The sequence below is a fragment of the Rhizopus delemar genome, genomic scaffold, assembly GCF_000149305.1.
Source record: "Rhizopus delemar RA 99-880 supercont3.3 genomic scaffold, whole genome shotgun sequence".
In the NCBI taxonomy this organism is placed as follows: domain Eukaryota; kingdom Fungi; phylum Mucoromycota; class Mucoromycetes; order Mucorales; family Rhizopodaceae; genus Rhizopus; species Rhizopus delemar.
This window is the reverse complement of record NW_027137829.1, coordinates 2,391,202-2,407,346: the sequence shown is the minus strand read 5'-3', so window position 1 is coordinate 2,407,346 and position 16,145 is coordinate 2,391,202. Positions and strand designations below refer to the sequence as shown.

Below are 16,145 nucleotides of genomic sequence, written 5' to 3'. Positions count from 1 at the left end.
AAGCAAAGTATAGGCTTTGAGTATACACCCTTAAAATAAACCCTTAAAAATAGTAAATGATTGAAAGGGATAATTTATTATTAACTGAATTAATGTTGATCAAAGACATCAACACCCCAAAAGTTATAAGGATCAACCAATCTATTGGGTGATTGAGCATCAACAAGTGCATTCAATGCCTTGAAGTCTTCTTCTTTTAATTCAACATCTTTAAAGTTGGAAATAATACGAGAAGGTGTTACAGATTTGGGAATAACAGAGCAACCACGTTGAATACCCCAAGAGATAAGGATTTGAGCAGGTGTAGCATTGTATTTCTCCGCAATCTTGGCCTAAACAAATATTATTAATCATCATCACTTTTGTTCATCACTGCTTACAATCTTTTCATCCTTCAAGAAAGGAGAGTTGGTGCTACCAAGAGGAGAGTAGGCGGTTACTATTTATATCATGTTACACACCCTGTCTTGTTCTATTTTATAAATCAAACTTACCAACAATGTTGTGTTCTTTACAGTATTGGAGCAAATCTTCTTGAGGCAAGAAAGGGTGTAACTCGATCTATACACAATTATGTCAACTTTATTTTTAATGTCGTACAATATCTTTCTTACTTGATTAACAGCAGGTACAATCTTTTGAACCTTTGCTAATTTTTCAAGTTTGGCAATGTTGAAGTTACTAACACCGATTGCACGGACTTTTTCACCCACGAGTTTTTCCAAAGCCTGCACAACAAAATGTTATCATCCTATTTACGCTCTCTTCTTCTTTTCACTTACAGCATAAGTCTCGGTGAAATCAACATCATCAAATTCAACTTTACCATCAGCATCTCTGGGAACAGCTTCCTTACCAGGCTTAAAAGCAACAGGCCTACGTGTACTTTTTTAGCCTTTTTTTTTTTTTTTTTCCTTCATTCTTTTCTTACCAGTGAATTAAATATAAGTCCAAATATTCCAATTGAAGATTATCAAGTGAGACTTGAAGAGCCTTTTCGACATCTTCAGGGCGATGGCTGTTATTCCAAAGCTTAGTGGTAATGAAAAGCTCTTCACGAGGAACCTTGCTATCCTTAATAGCTTGACCCACCTCCTTTTCGTTACCATCTTTACATAGGTTAGTCATATGTTTAACATATTATTTTCATAAACTTACAAATGAAGGCAGTATCAATATGTCTGTAGCCATTTTGAATAGCAGTTAAAACAGCATCATATACTTCGTTAGGCTTAGATTGCCAGGTACCAAGACCTAAGGCAGGAATAGAAGCACCAGTGTTACTAAGTAAAACACATTAACCAAATGACGCGTGTAAATGATTTTTATTTTGCTTACAGCTTAAGAGTACGACCAAGAGACATTTTTAATTATGGAAAAGAAAAAAAAAAGTATAAGCTTTCGCGCTCATTTATATATCTTTGAAAGATAGACCATTTCGTTATTAAACGTCACGGATCATTAGTAATTGAAAAGGACTTTTAATTTTTCAAAAAAAAATGAAATCATAAGCATATCTGATAGCGTGATTAAAGATAAAGTTTTCTTTTCTTTTTAGTAACAAACACGATCAAGTCAGAAAAAGCTTAAATGAGTTGCTTCACTCCTTTTTTTGTTTTAAAGGATACATAACCAGTTTTATTTGTATTAAAAAAAGGAAAAATGCATGAAAATCTTTTTCTCTGTGTTCTGCATATCCGACTGAAAAGAGAAACAGTAACACAAAACACCAAATGCTGACGAGTATTTTTTTTTATGAATGAAAACCTTGATAATTATTAAACCTGCTAAAGAACTCATGAATAACAAAATACAATTGTATTATAAATAATGATAATGTGAGAAAGAATACAATATTTTTTATTTGAATAAGATTAAATTCTAGGCTATATTATTCGTCCTATTAAAATGGATCAGAAGCAATTTAGGACAATCCAAACATTTCACTAAGTCTTGGTATGTCTATACAATCCTTACAGCCTTTCACAGTGTCTGCACTGTACGCTTTAGCCGCATAAGCTGTCGATTCATCTTCTTTTCTCAAAAAGTTATTTTTATATTCTTTCAATCTTTGTTCAAACTTCCTCAATAAGATTTAAAAAGACAGGATATGAAGACAAATACAAAAGCTTACAACCCCACTTTTTCTATAGCATTCAAAATAAACGCAGAATAATAAAGTATATCCGCTTATTGCAATAAAGAAAAGCCTCCTTTTTTATCGTGTCAGCCAAAGTTGCCAGCATGATAGACTACAATTTATTTTTTTAGCTAATTTGACTTGGCACCTTCTTGGGCATGTGACCAATAAAGCTTTTCACACTCTTTTCTATATTATTAGTGAAGTACTCCTATTTTAAAGGCAACCAACTACACTACTGTGGACAGATTTTGATAAATTGAGTTGCAATTAGAAATTTTAGTGTTTGATAGATATCCTAAAATCTAATCGAGAGCTTAATTTTTGAATACAAATAAAGAGCATATGTCTGAAAGCAATATGTACTGCGTTGTGTAATAAGACTATTACATACGAAAAGACGTGTAATGCAAGCTTACTTATGTCACCTTCTCATTAAGCAAAGACGTGTTAGTCCAAAACGCATGTACTTTTTTAAAGGAAAGCAGTTTTAGAAGACTAGGGGTTCAATAAGGAGAACTGTTTTAATAAGTCATATTTAAATAAATTAAGCATCAATATGTGCGATTTGAACTTGAGGAGCTTCTTGATTAAGCACAACATAGTTGTTCTTAATAAAGACAAGAGGCTCAAAATCAGTTATATCGCAACTAATAGTGTACGTACCATCATAATTGTCGCTTGCAACCATAGGCATTAGCAACAGAGGCGACGATATCGTTGGGAATGATTAAAAGAGTGGTACCAGTAGGGTTATTTCCCATATTATATAGAGGGCAATCTCAGTTTATGCAGTTGTAAGCTTTAGTGTTAGAGTCCCAAGTGTACACACCACTCATATTGTTCCTGTGAAGATCGGTAAGAAGAGAAAAGTTGACAAAGGAAAGACTCAACAGCCAAAGCCAAAGGAACAATGACAAACCACTATTTGCGCTTCTTGAAAGAGACTCTTAACGTCATGGGATAACTTTGAATATATGCATGGCTCTTATCTTGTTATGGACAACGCTCCCATACATAAGCGAGCTGACATTTAAGAAATGATCAAAAAGTGGGGCTTCAAGTGTATGTATTTATCACCTTATTCTCCTGAGTTAAATCCCATTGAACAATTCTGGTCGATTGTCAATAGTAAACTCAAGATACATAAGACTTTCCAAGGAGAAACACTACAAGATCGTATTAGTGAAGCTTGTAGCCAAGTACCTCAAAGCCATCTGTATGGTTTTGTTAAGCACTCTCACTCACTATTGGAAGATTGTTTAAATAAAAACCCCATTTAAGTCCTTATAGAGCTAAATCTTCTGATGATTTTCATCTGCTAACCTCTTGCTGCTAAAGAACATACCACATTTTAAAAATTTTGTATAAAATTATAGATACCCAAGCTTAAGAGCACATAGTCCATAGCATAAAGTATATCGCTAATAAAGCAGAAATGGGTAGAAAGAGTGAAACGATAAGTGGAAAAAGATGCGTCAAGTGATGTTACAAAAGACGACAAGCAAAATTTCAAAACGCAACAAACAAAAGTTTGGGGCAAAGTTCCCTAGCGAAATGGTCAAGTTCTTTCTGCTGGATTAGTCTCTCGTCTGGCGACACTAGTTACAATCTCAATAGTCGTTTTCTGTTTACTTGTTCGTAGGTTTAAGCTCTGTTGTTAAAAAATGTTATGATGACCAGCTAAAAATGCGGCATCCGAATAAAATTCTCACACAAAAAAAATAAAATAAAAGTACATTTACTTGTTGAAAAGACTATGTAAATAAACATAATACTCGGTTGTTCATGTGTTTATGTATTGTCATGATATACATATATCTTTATTATCTATTAAAATGCTATAACTACATTTCATAATCTTTTATTGCGTCATTTACATTCTACTTTTATATTTGTTGTACTTTTTACCATTGTAAGAAGCATATATCAAATATAAACAATATCTTTTGGATAAAAAAGCTTATGCTCACTAATTGTAAGCAAATGAATAAACGATGGCTGGGTAAAGCATTACTTATTATGTCTGTTGATTAACACCCCTAACAATTAAACGCGTTAATTGGATAAAGGACATTGCTTATACATTATCAAACTTTGCATGAGCAAAAACTAAACTTTTATTAAATGTATGAAAATCTTATTGGTACTTTATCTTTGGTAATATACCTATTATTGCGATAGTTATTTTCAAATACATCCTCTCTATTATTGATTCTTTAAGAGCTAAAGCCCAATTCTCCTTGTATAATTCAATTTTTATTGTTTTTTCAGAGATTTTTTTTTTTTTTACTATTATTAATTGCCATATCTCTAAAGTTCATCACTATTTTATAAATGACTTCACAACATTATATTTTAAATAAATATTTAGACAACAACCTCTACAAAAGAAAAGATTTATGGAGACCTATGCAAAAATTTGATTTGTATTTACCTCTATTCTAATTTAGGCTTAGATGCACAATCTTTTATCTTTGAATAACACTGAACCCTATAATATTCCGCAATAATGCTCAATATAGTTTTACTCGAGATCACTCTGGTCAATATTAAATTGAGTAGCATTTGACAAATTTCATAGAGCCTATAAATCATGAGACATATAAATTTGGTAATAGTCTGCTTTACAAGCATAATTTATTGATTGCATACAATGTAAATATGATAAAAATGATATGCTTTTTCTGGATGCTGCAAAAAAAAAGAAGCCATTTAATTTATGAGGAGGAAACAGGCTTTATCCATAATGTCATGTTTGGTATGGGACGCATGGTGATAATCTGTTTCTTTTGTACTTTGAATCCTGGTTTTTCAAAGAATTGAATATCCTTAATCAAAATGGACAGCAAAACCTTCATCTCGACTGTGGCAAATTTGTGGCCGATGCATTGATGTCCGCCAGCGAGAAATGGGAAATACTGATAGGCGTTGCCAATATTTTCTGACTTTTCCCATCGAGAAGGATTGAATTCATCAGCGTCTTCTCCCCAAATTTCTTTGGATCGTTGAGAAACGACGGGTGGGATGTGGAAAGTAGTGTCTTTTGGTATGACATAAGATCCCAAAACAACAGGCACACGGTTAATTCGATTTGTATCTGGAACGGTAGGAATCAGACGAAGGGTCTCGCGGCATACGTAGTCGAGGTAAGGAATAGCATTAACCGCATCATAATTGGATATTTTGCCATCCTTAAAGAGAGGGAGTATCTCTGCTCTCAATTTATCTTGAATATCTTGATTTTGAGCAAGCAGCCAAAGACACCAGCATAGAGTATTGCTTGTTGTTTCATGACTACAAATGAATTTTGTTGTTAGTTGCTTATTGTGTTATTTTTAGACGTTATTTTACCCTGCCGCTAAAAAGGTCAAGCATTGATCTCTTAATTCCTCTTTAGTAAAACCTTTGCCAGTATCTTCATCAATCAGATTCACCATCAAAGCGAGCAAGTCCTTGGATTGGTTGATTTTTCCCGATCTCTTTTCTTCCTGATCTCTTTGGATGCCAGCCTCAACCAAAGCTGCACTTTCTTCTTTTATCCACCTTAGCATCTTGGCTTCCTCTCTGTTTCGTTTTGTAGGCAAATATCTCAATATAGGGAATACTATCGACAGTATTTGCATTGTGGCCATTTCGTTAGAAAAGATACTGAGGTAGGCCTTGCTTAATCGGTTCATTTTTTCTGTTCCATAATAAGATAACGATTTAAAGTCTTGACCAAAAGCAGTAATACCAATGACATCCAAGGTAGCCAATGAAAGACTTTTAGATACTTCAATCTCTGTATATTCTGTATTGCTTTCGCTAATCTTATGAAGCCATTGATCACGAAGAGTATAGCCCGGACCAAGCATTAAAGGAACCATAGCACGAATTGATTGGACAGAAAATGCAGGATTTAACATCTTACGTTGAATGCGATGAGCTTGACCCTGGGTACAATATTAGTTACATACAATATGTATATATTTTTTCCGTTTTACCTCAACAACTAACACCCCCCTACCAGTTAATCTTTCAAGCTCTCTAGACACAATATCTGGTTTTTCAAAATCATAAACTTGAGTTGTCAGAATCTGCTTGACTAGCTTTTCATCTGTCACGACTATTTCAGGCTTGTTCAATTGGGTGTGAATCGTATAAATACTGCCGTAAGTTTTTGCCCACTTTCTTAAAGGACTTTGGTCGTCTTCTGTTCTTATAATTTCAAAAAAGTTGCCCATAAAAGGTATCCAACTGACACGCGGACCTGGAAGTCTATTAGCCGGGTGTATGTAAAGTCTGTAGATGATGGTTTTGTACAAAAAGTAAGCGGCTACACTAGATAAACCTAGTTTGGCAGCCCATACAGCATCCAACTTTTCACTTGACTTCCATTTTTCAACGTAATTCGTTATATTTTTTTGAACAATTTGTAAAGTTTCTTGATTCATGGTTTGATAAAGGTAATGAACTAAAATATAAGAAAAGGAAATAAGGAGGGTATATATAGGTTTTTTGAAAATCTATCATGCTCTGTCAGTGAATAATAACTATCGTTTACGTCGGAAATTCAAAGATTCACCCTATTTCTCGGTATTGTTTTTATCCGCACTGTTGTTCAAGTTACTTAATATGTACAATAAAAGATTAGGTAACTTTCTGAGCATTATTTCTTTGACGCTTGGTGTTAAGGATACATAAGATTATAGTCATTTTATTTTAGTAAAAGGAATCGGACATGATCCTGAATATTATGTTGACATAACTTTGAATCATTTATAACATTATTCCCAACACAGATCAATAAATGACTTCGATTAGATTTCTTTATATTAAACTTTATTCACATTAACTTCACATAGTCAGATGTATGGCATGGTTATAATATAGTTTATTGATGATATGAGCATGCTGAATATGGAATGGCGATTATTTACCGGATTATCATTGGTCATGGAAACATTTATCCTGACCGAGATATTATTATTAGCAATGATATCCAATCATGGAACTAAAAGTCTTTATATTCATCCGTACCGTCTCCTTAAATAGTCCTACATCCAGAGTTATCTGAAACCATCCCAATAGCATAATTGACAATACAAGTTAAGAACAGGCTAAACTAATAATTAGAAATAGTAATCATCTATTCTGTCAAATTGATTATAAATCTGTCCTAATTCTTTGAGAGGATTTATAGGCATGATACGGATACTTTTTACATGTAGAAATCTTAACCATAAGTTATATCTTAACTTAATAAAGAGATACCAAGTTCTAACAGTATTTCTTTATCTTTGTTGTTATGTTATATTTTATCTAAAACTCCCCTTTCCTAAACACTTAGCATCCCAGTTTAATCTGTTTTTGAATAAAAGCGTTTTGTGGCGCATTATAACTAGCTATTTATCGTATTGCAATATGATCGTGGCGAAAATTCGCATGGATGTTTGACTTTATAATGAAAGTATACTGTAATATAGCCCCCTGTAATACATGATCGAGCCTATGATCTGTTTGTATTTATTGCTATTATTTTTAAAAATAAGCAAGACGTTTTTCTTTCCTCAAAGTATTAAATTGGAAAGGTTGCTGTTCCAATACTAACAAAGAAATTTATTGAAGATAATTTTAACTTTATAACAGAATAAAGTTGTCTTTTCTCATGCATCAATTCATTAAAAAACATGTCAGCTAGAATCTCCATAGACTGCACACGACCTTTAATTATATCTGAAGATGAAACAAAAGAAAGTAAAGCACGAGGGGTTTATCTTTTTAGAACACATCATACGATTAGAGAGAGTGCAGAACTTGTTGGATTGAACAGGTCTACTGTGCAAGACATAAAAACCAAGATTGATGACTATGGTAGCCCTTTGCCTCACAAGCAAACAGATCGTCCATTGAAAATAAATGAAAGAACTGAAAGGCACTTGAACAGGATAATTAGAGAGGATCATTTTGCCTCTTATAAAGAAATAAATATGGAATTAGCAAAGCTAGATGTTTTTGTCTGTATAGAAACTCTTCGATTGTATGTCGATCGACTTGATTTCAAATCATACAGAGCAGCTCACAAGCCTAGATTGACTGCAAGACACCGCAAAAGTAGGCTTCGATGGGCGAAGGAACATCTCAATTGGACGGAAGACCAATGGAGAAGCGTTGTTTGGTCTGATGAGTCGCACTTTTGTTTAGAAGGCAGTAAACGGAGAAAAAGAGTGCTCAGGAAGGAAGGAGGGCGCTATATCGAAAGAAATATAATATCCACAGTCAAGTGAGGTGCGGTGGTGCTATGGTTTGGGAAGTTTTTGGGGAGGAGGTTTCGGACCTTTAGAAATTATTGATACCAGTTCCGTAGACCAAGAAACATATATCAATATTTTGACCAATAAGTTCCATCCGAGGTTTACAAATGTCACGGCGCATCAGGAGAGAGATTTTATCTTCCAAGAGAATGGTGCTTCCTGTCATACAGGTGGTTATACTCGATGGTGGAAGGAGACCCACCAAATCAGGGGGTTTGAGTACTGGCCTGCTCAAATCCCTGATTTGAACCCCATTGAGCATGTTTGGAATGCTCTTGAAAGGCGAATATAGAGAAAAAGATCGTCAGTCAAAAACTTGGGGCAATTGAAGGTGGCTCTACGAGAAAAGTGGGAAAGAATGGATGATGAGTTTGCCGACCGATTAGTTCGAAGCTAAAGGCTGCGCAACAGAATGCTGAGAATCATTTCATGAATATATTTTTAAAATAAACATGTAAATATTTCTTTTCTCAAGACTTGAAATCCCAAGCTTAAGTATACACGTATTAATTGGTCTTGAACTTACATGCCATATTTTTTAAATTTTTTGTTTCAATATTTTGTCCGGGAATTGGTATGACTGTACATTATCAAAATTTGCATGAGCAAAAACTAAACTTTTATTAAATTGTCGTGTCGAAGGTTAGGAGGTTCAAACCTACTCTGTCAACTGGGTCTCGAAAGCATTATAGAGGTTCAAGACCAGATATGGGTCTTAGACTCAACTGTATTCATGCAAAGGGTGACTGTCACTGATTATCTTAGTATGACTTTATCAATATTAATAAAAGTGCCTTTCTTTCGCAATAGCTACTTTTTAGTCGTTTTCTTAAAAGGCATACATAGTTGTTGGCTGACAAAATGCCCGTGGCGGGGCGTCGAATTGGCACATCGCCTGTCTGCCAAACAGATGGCTGCTGATTCGAACCATGGTGAAGGGCAAGATTTTCGTGGTACATCTAGCTCATACTGTGTTTCCGGCTTGGTCTCTGTGGCTTTCACTCGGTTCTTCACTTTGACCTTGATCGCAAAAAAAACTTACTGAAAAAAAATGTTGGTCCGTTTCCCTTCTGTAGAATAATCATTCCCAATGTACAGCGGTGTTCAGAATCGAGAAAGGTGACTGGAGAGTATGGTTTGGGATATCCAAAACGGCATTTCTTGGTGGGGTCACCTCTCTTGCAGTAGCTATGTATAAAAAAAAACTGAGAATCAGTAAATGTCCACTAAATTTTTGTCGTTAAACTTATCATTACACTTATGTAACTGCAATCGATTGACCAGATCATGCATTATCGGATCGTTGGAAGAGGAGCCCTCTGGAAACCAAGTATGAATGGTGTTCATTTCAATTAGCTCTTGTACGAATTTGCTCGTCCAAAGAACCATGTGGATGTGTGGGCTGCCGCGATCTTGAATTTCCATCACCCAGCTACCACCAATTTGTCTGGCAAAATGCTTACAAATTTAGTCAGTGAAAAACTTTAACTATTTTCTCTTAAAATACTGGCTGAAAAGAACAGGATCTTCCCATGGAAACCGGATACCGTCACTGAGAATACCTTTAAAATCTTCACTTTTGTCGTCACAGGTAAAAATTAAGAACAATTGAGGAGCGCCCAAATTTTCAAAAATGCATTGGAGACCCAAAAAGTTTTTTCTCTTGTATGCATATGACGATCGTATTTGGGATGGGACAGTGGATACAATATTTTTGTTCATCTTTCCAGTCACAGGATTTACTACATCACTTTGCCTTAAGTTATTTCTTCCTTTAGTGGAGACTACAAATCTGTTGGCTGCAGCAATATTTCGTTTTTCAATTAAGTTCAACATAAAAACAAGAAAAGAAGGATCCCTGACAAATCTCCTGTCTTGAATGAACAATTGTTTTTTGACATAGCTTGAAAGACTTTCCAGATTCATTGTGGCTTGGGAAACCCCACCTTGGCTTTCGGATATACTATAGATTCCAGAATGATTATTAAAATCTTCAACATTTTGAGGGACCATTGAATAATGTCCAGTGCAAGTGGTAAACAAATATGGGAAAATTAGAGCCAGAAGACTGGGGTGAGAGTACCTAACCATTTTTCCAACATTGTCTTCACCAATTATCAAGTCCTTGAACTCCACATCTGTTACTTGAGGATTTACATTCTCGTTGGTGAAAAGAGCATTGTTTAGCCAGCCCTTATAGATATTGACATGCTTTTTGTTTTCGGAATCATGGTAGTTTACCAATGAAAAAGTCAAATTCGGCATATCATAACGAGATAGCAAGGGATGTGTCCTTTGTAAAGCTCTGTAAGCATCCTCAACAATTTTCTTTCTAATGATAGCAGGGTCACCACGAACAAAGAAAAGACTTAAAGTAACTCCGTAAGCCATCTCAGCAAACTCATAGATGTGCGTTGTATACATCGGGTCTTTGACTTCATGATGTCCAATTCTTCCATGAACCAAGGTTGACTTTCTTGTAATCTGGGACATGAGCTTGATGGGAGACAAAACTGATCTTTCCCTATAGTTCAAATCCTTTGTTTCAGGTACAAGATCACCTTAATCATGAAACAAATGATTAATAACGTATAGCATGATAAACATAAGCGTAAATCGTGTTACCAGGGTACACCATAAACAAATTGGAGAATTCCTCTTCAGCAGTATTAAGATGAAATTTGCAAACCATTTTCATGGTCTCATCATCGGCAATGCAAATGGGCTGCAGCTTCCACTCCATGCAGGGCAAATTAACAGCGCCACTGATGTTTCTGAAGAATTGATCTTCGGGGTACAACACCTTAAGGCAGACACAGCCAAAGCCATCAGGTTTTTGCATTACGAAATCTTGAAAGGAGAGGGCTTGCTTTTTTTGAGCGCGAGTAAGAGAAGAAAGGTTGTTGTCAGTTAAGCAGAAAGCGTAAAATACAGTATGTATTCTTGTAGGATGTGTTAAAAAAAATAAATGTAAAGTTTTTAAACAATAAAAATTGAAACTCTTTTATACATACACAATTACTTATGAAACAGTTTGCTTAGATAACTTTATTGTTGTTGTACTTGATCAACACTATATACTACTGAGTAATAACATTATTTATATTTTAATTAAACTCTTTTTTTTTTTATTAATTATTAAAATAATAAATGCAGACAATATTTAGAATACATCAACAATCACTGTACAACTTTAAAAAAAAATATTTGCCCACCCATCCACCTTTTATTTTTTTTAAAATAGTATTAATCAAACATAGTTGAAGAGCGATGACTAGCCGTACCGGCATCATCGTCATGTAAATCATTTGTAAATATAGATGAATCAAAAGGAGATATATCATTAATAAGAGCATCATATCTTAAGGATGCGTGATTCCATAAGCCTTCCGATCTGTTTACAGCAGTGTTATAGCTGTAAATAGTTTTCATGACCTGAGGTACTGGCCTATTTGTATTCGGTTCATTTTGTGGTCGGGTAATTCTTTCTTCCACAAAGACAGGATTAAGGTCCGGTTCAATCAACTATCTTCCAACTATCAATATATTAATCATTTTTAAATAAATTAATGCAACTATGCGGATGCAAAATAATATATTATATAACAATTAAATTACCTAGGCCTTCATACATATCGCTCAATTGAAGGTCAAAAGCTTCAACGTTCAAGTCCCTGTTAAATACTACATCACTGTTATGTATCTTTTCCCATACATACTTGTAAACAATAAATTTCATCTTGAGGAAGTTTATGGTCCTTGGAAAGTCTCGAGTTCTGATCCTTCGGGTTTCAGTAGTAATGACCAACCCGTCATCGTCGACCTGAAAAATTGGACGTACATCGGTAACGCTTAGCCTTATATTGGCAAAAGCTTTAGTGCTGTCGTCGAATGTATATGCTGAAACGTTTAAAGACCCTGCAATACAAAATTGATTAGTTCTACAAGTTGATGAACATGTCTGTAAATTAGTTACCAGCAAAGCTATGGCGGGTGCCATTGTCAGTAAATCTTATGAAGTAGTACATAAGGGCAGGATGTGAGATGTAGAGTTTGACTCTTGAGCCAGAGTCAATGCACTTCGACTCAAGCGTCACAGATCTGGCGTTGATGCGGAAGAGAGGGGAAGCACTAATGACTGCATCAGTGACTTCGCCTATAATCATTTTGTCTCGATATTATGTATGCAATAACGACAAAGACATTATTGTTTTTTTGCCATATTTATACAAATAATAACAAATAATCATATCTTTTAAGAAACGTCGCTAATCAAGGATTTGTGATCAGTAATTAAGCATCAATTTCGTTAAAGATTGAGAAAGGAATTGAGAACGAAGAAAATTCAATATGCAGATAAGCCATATTTTATAAACACAAGTTTATTGTTGTTTAGCTATATCTAAATTTATGTCTTTAAAATTATTAAATTTTGCTTTATGTTTGAATGGAATTAATAAAGCTGTTACAACTAGGAAGAGAAAAGTTTTTGATGTCATTTTCTAACAGTATTAATTCGATTAGTTAAAAAAATACAATAGTATTGTTAACAGTGTGAGCAAAAAAGGAAAGAAAAAAAGCTTTTGTGTATGAATGGGATAGGTTTTACGAATTTGATCGATCAGATACGCAAAGACCAATTTATAAGATTGTGCATGAAGTTTTTATCCAAAAAAGAATTTGTTTTTATGCATATCATAACAATAACAATAAAAAATTGTTCGTTCACGTTTATGTTGTCTGCTTTAGTGGAGAGAGAGATCTGCACTTTGACGTATAATTAAAAAAAGTTTTTTTCGAAAAAATACATATCATACTTTCGAATTTTTTTAAAAAAAAAAAAACTATGGAAAAAAGCACGAATTTAATACTATTATCTGATTGAGGGGTTATAAAAACCATCAAACTTAATATTTTAGCTTCAAAAGCGACTAGTTTGATTATAACTTGAGTAGCCACAACTGTAAATAATACTTATCACTTCAATTACGTTACTTATCTGTTTTGTATGTATGTTATTTATTAAATGGATCATTTCATACTCGGTTATACCTGCAACATAAAGCACTTAATACAGATTTGGTTAGTAAACAGACATTACTGTAGTATATCCATATATATTAATTTCATATGTATATCGGTAATACAGAATTTCGAGGAAGAATGGCGCCTTAGTATCACTAAAATAATACCAAGGTTTTTGAGTTCAAGTGTTCCTGTTGTACGATTGTAGGCTCTAATATGAAAAAAAAAAAAAAAAAAAAAAAAACCGGTGAGATTAAAAGTATACTTTGTAACGTCTTTTAGTCAGGTTCTTTTTAGCATTGCATATAGGATTATAAGGCATATTTTTTGTAAGTAAACAGGGTTTTTCTTAGCTTTTAAAAGCGTTTTAAATTCTGTAGGCTTATTTTTTTGTGTACTAAGCCAAGGCTTTACTACTTTTGTCGTATGAGACAAATGTTTTAACACACAATGTACGTGGAAAACTGTTCTAAAAGAAATAGAAGGTAGCATACTCTTAATTAATTATGTTACTCTTTTTGTGCTACTATTACAAGAATCAAGCTCACTAACTACCTCATATACTGTTGTACATTTGCACCACAAAAGGAGGGAAGAGATCTAATGATGTTCGCTAATTTACGTACAAAAGTCAGTATTCAATCTATGTCAGCTTCCTAACAGCATAGGACGGGAAAAGATACGAGTTTATTTATTTAATATATAATATTAATCTTTGTTTCCAAATTTGAGAATTGTTTCCAGAATATAAATTCATTATCGTTAAGCAAGCTAAAGACATCATCCATATTGATTTTAAAACCTAATTTATACTAAAATACAAAAAAAAAAAAAAAATGCAGTCTGTTATAACTTCTACATTTTCTGGTGTATTCTTCCCTCATTCAATTGAGTTTGATCGAATTAATGAGAAATCATATTTCTTACTCTATGAACCTTATATGGCGTAAGTTAAATAAAATTTCTTTTATGAAATGAATTAATTCAGATTAAAATAATGAATTACAATTACTTTTAAAAAGCTCACAACTGATTATTTCTATAGTAATTATAGTGTAAAAGTCGTCGCTAATTTGAATTTAGTTCAAGATATGATTCATGGCTACGACAGTGAATGGGATATCACCAGAGCAAGTGAAAGAAAAGAACCATTAGCATTACTTGCCACTGGATTAATGAAGCAGAAGCCTACTATGAGGGCGTTTTTGGGTAGAGTTATGGAAGAAAAATTTCATATGCAGGCCTTTGCTTTGACAATTATACCCGGAATTCCATTTGTTCCAGAACGGTTGAAAGAATTAATTCATCCTGAAGTTGCTCCAGTTCAACTAGGAGAAGGTGTTAAAGAAGGCTATTTTTATGTCAACCTATCAATGAATACCAGATTCCACAGAAAATGATGAACCTCGCTCTTACAATCCTTATTATACAGATGAAGATGAGCCCTATGTTCCTCCAGAATATCCTTCATATGTCAGACGTATGTCTGATTCTAGTTCGGATGCAAATACGGAGAAGCATTATGACCAACACGTAGGCGGTTTCCCTGAAGATATGTTGAGATGTACCCATGAAGACCTAAATCGAATGGACGATCAGAAAAGAAGAGAAGATAGAAATAATAAAATATTCAGTCCGCACATCAATGCGTCTAATTTTGATCGTATCCGCTTAAAAAAGCTTTTTTATACAAAACAAAAAGCAACAGTCATTAATATAGTATGATTTTTTTGTGTCCTAGATGCGGAAAGTAGTGGATCCGAAAAAAACTATTATGCAATCATCGCGGCAGACAGCGACCACCTCGGTAACCAGCATAAAGGCAACCCCTTTAAATCGTAACATTACAAGAGAACTGGGACATGCTTCAAGCAATTATGATAGTTAGTGAAAAGCTTGAAAACATAAGCAGTGAACATGGCAGAAGGGTTTATCATTTAAATTATTCTTTTGTTTGACATACTAGGTTTTCTTCAAAAAATTATAAGGAATAACAACAACAAACCTTTTTCGAATGAAGCAGCCGTTAGACGCCCAAGCGCTTCAAGTATGATCACTGATAATGATCCCATGGAAGGAAGTAGCAAAAGCGCTATTATGTATCATCAACATAATAGAAGTCATTCAATTACATCTGACATGTCTGTTGCTGATTCTGAGACATCTTTGACAAGAGGATTTAGAAATCTATTCAACCCTTTTTTTAATGAAAACATTGATGGTGAGTAATCATTCATAATATGGCACACATTTTTTTCATTGTTAAGACACTTTTGTCATTCATGTAGACAACATGTATTCTGATAATATATCTCAATCGAAAATGGTAAGTCGATCATTCCCTTGAAACGTAAAAAGGAAAAAGTATGTATATGTACTTTTTTTTTTTTGTAAATTTGAATATGCGAAAAAAAAAAGTTGCTTATTTCATTCAACTTGCTAGGGGAAAGAAAAACAAACAGAAACAGAAGAACTACATGGTAAGCAAATTATTAGTAATAGCAGTAACAGTGACAACGATGAAATAAATTATGTAAAAGAAATAAGAGGAAGAGGAATACTAAGGCTGAGTGAAAAAAAAAAAAAAAAAAAAAAAAAAAAAAAAAAGACGGGTAGACAGTCCTAGACAAAAGAAACCTCGAGTTCGACCCCGTAAAGCAAGAGAGCCAGCACAGACTAAAAAA

The 16,145-nt window shown here is 34.0% G+C and overlaps 7 protein-coding genes across 7 annotated transcripts; 4 read left to right on the top strand and 3 right to left on the bottom strand.

The window, feature by feature from the left end:
• Window positions 1-89: 89 nt before the first annotated feature.
• On the bottom strand, window positions 90-1,364 carry RO3G_05136 (uncharacterized protein; the record flags this gene model as incomplete). Its single annotated transcript, XM_067659726.1, has 8 exons — window positions 90-332; window positions 381-439; window positions 495-561; window positions 615-728; window positions 783-876; window positions 932-1,109; window positions 1,159-1,283; window positions 1,339-1,364. The coding sequence occupies 8 exons, from the start codon at window positions 1,362-1,364 to the stop codon at window positions 90-92; spliced, it is 906 nt and encodes a 301-aa protein (XP_067515827.1).
• Window positions 1,365-2,699: 1,335 nt separating this feature from the next.
• RO3G_05135 (uncharacterized protein) lies at window positions 2,700-3,057 on the top strand (the record flags this gene model as incomplete). The annotated part of the gene is made up of 2 exons (XM_067659725.1): window positions 2,700-2,798; window positions 2,914-3,057. 2 exons carry the CDS (start codon window positions 2,700-2,702, stop codon window positions 3,055-3,057), a joined length of 243 nt encoding a protein of 80 aa, XP_067515826.1.
• A 1,803-nt stretch (window positions 3,058-4,860) lies between these two features.
• On the bottom strand, window positions 4,861-6,576 carry RO3G_05134 (uncharacterized protein; the record flags this gene model as incomplete). Its single annotated transcript, XM_067659724.1, has 3 exons — window positions 4,861-5,437; window positions 5,495-6,075; window positions 6,127-6,576. 3 exons carry the CDS (start codon window positions 6,574-6,576, stop codon window positions 4,861-4,863), a joined length of 1,608 nt encoding a protein of 535 aa, XP_067515825.1.
• Window positions 6,577-7,812: 1,236 nt separating this feature from the next.
• Window positions 7,813-8,728, top strand: RO3G_05133 (uncharacterized protein; the record flags this gene model as incomplete). Its single annotated transcript, XM_067659723.1, has 3 exons — window positions 7,813-7,879; window positions 7,928-8,400; window positions 8,585-8,728. 3 exons carry the CDS (start codon window positions 7,813-7,815, stop codon window positions 8,726-8,728), a joined length of 684 nt encoding a protein of 227 aa, XP_067515824.1.
• A 3,233-nt stretch (window positions 8,729-11,961) lies between these two features.
• RO3G_05132 (uncharacterized protein) lies at window positions 11,962-12,602 on the bottom strand (the record flags this gene model as incomplete). Its single annotated transcript, XM_067659722.1, has 3 exons — window positions 11,962-11,972; window positions 12,055-12,354; window positions 12,413-12,602. 3 exons carry the CDS (start codon window positions 12,600-12,602, stop codon window positions 11,962-11,964), a joined length of 501 nt encoding a protein of 166 aa, XP_067515823.1.
• A 1,695-nt stretch (window positions 12,603-14,297) lies between these two features.
• Window positions 14,298-14,861, top strand: RO3G_05131 (uncharacterized protein; the record flags this gene model as incomplete). The annotated part of the gene is made up of 2 exons (XM_067659721.1): window positions 14,298-14,407; window positions 14,516-14,861. 2 exons carry the CDS (start codon window positions 14,298-14,300, stop codon window positions 14,859-14,861), a joined length of 456 nt encoding a protein of 151 aa, XP_067515822.1.
• Window positions 14,862-15,600: 739 nt separating this feature from the next.
• RO3G_05130 (uncharacterized protein) lies at window positions 15,601-16,077 on the top strand (the record flags this gene model as incomplete). Its single annotated transcript, XM_067659720.1, has 4 exons — window positions 15,601-15,682; window positions 15,750-15,787; window positions 15,905-15,941; window positions 16,070-16,077. 4 exons carry the CDS (start codon window positions 15,601-15,603, stop codon window positions 16,075-16,077), a joined length of 165 nt encoding a protein of 54 aa, XP_067515821.1.
• Window positions 16,078-16,145: the final 68 nt, after the last annotated feature.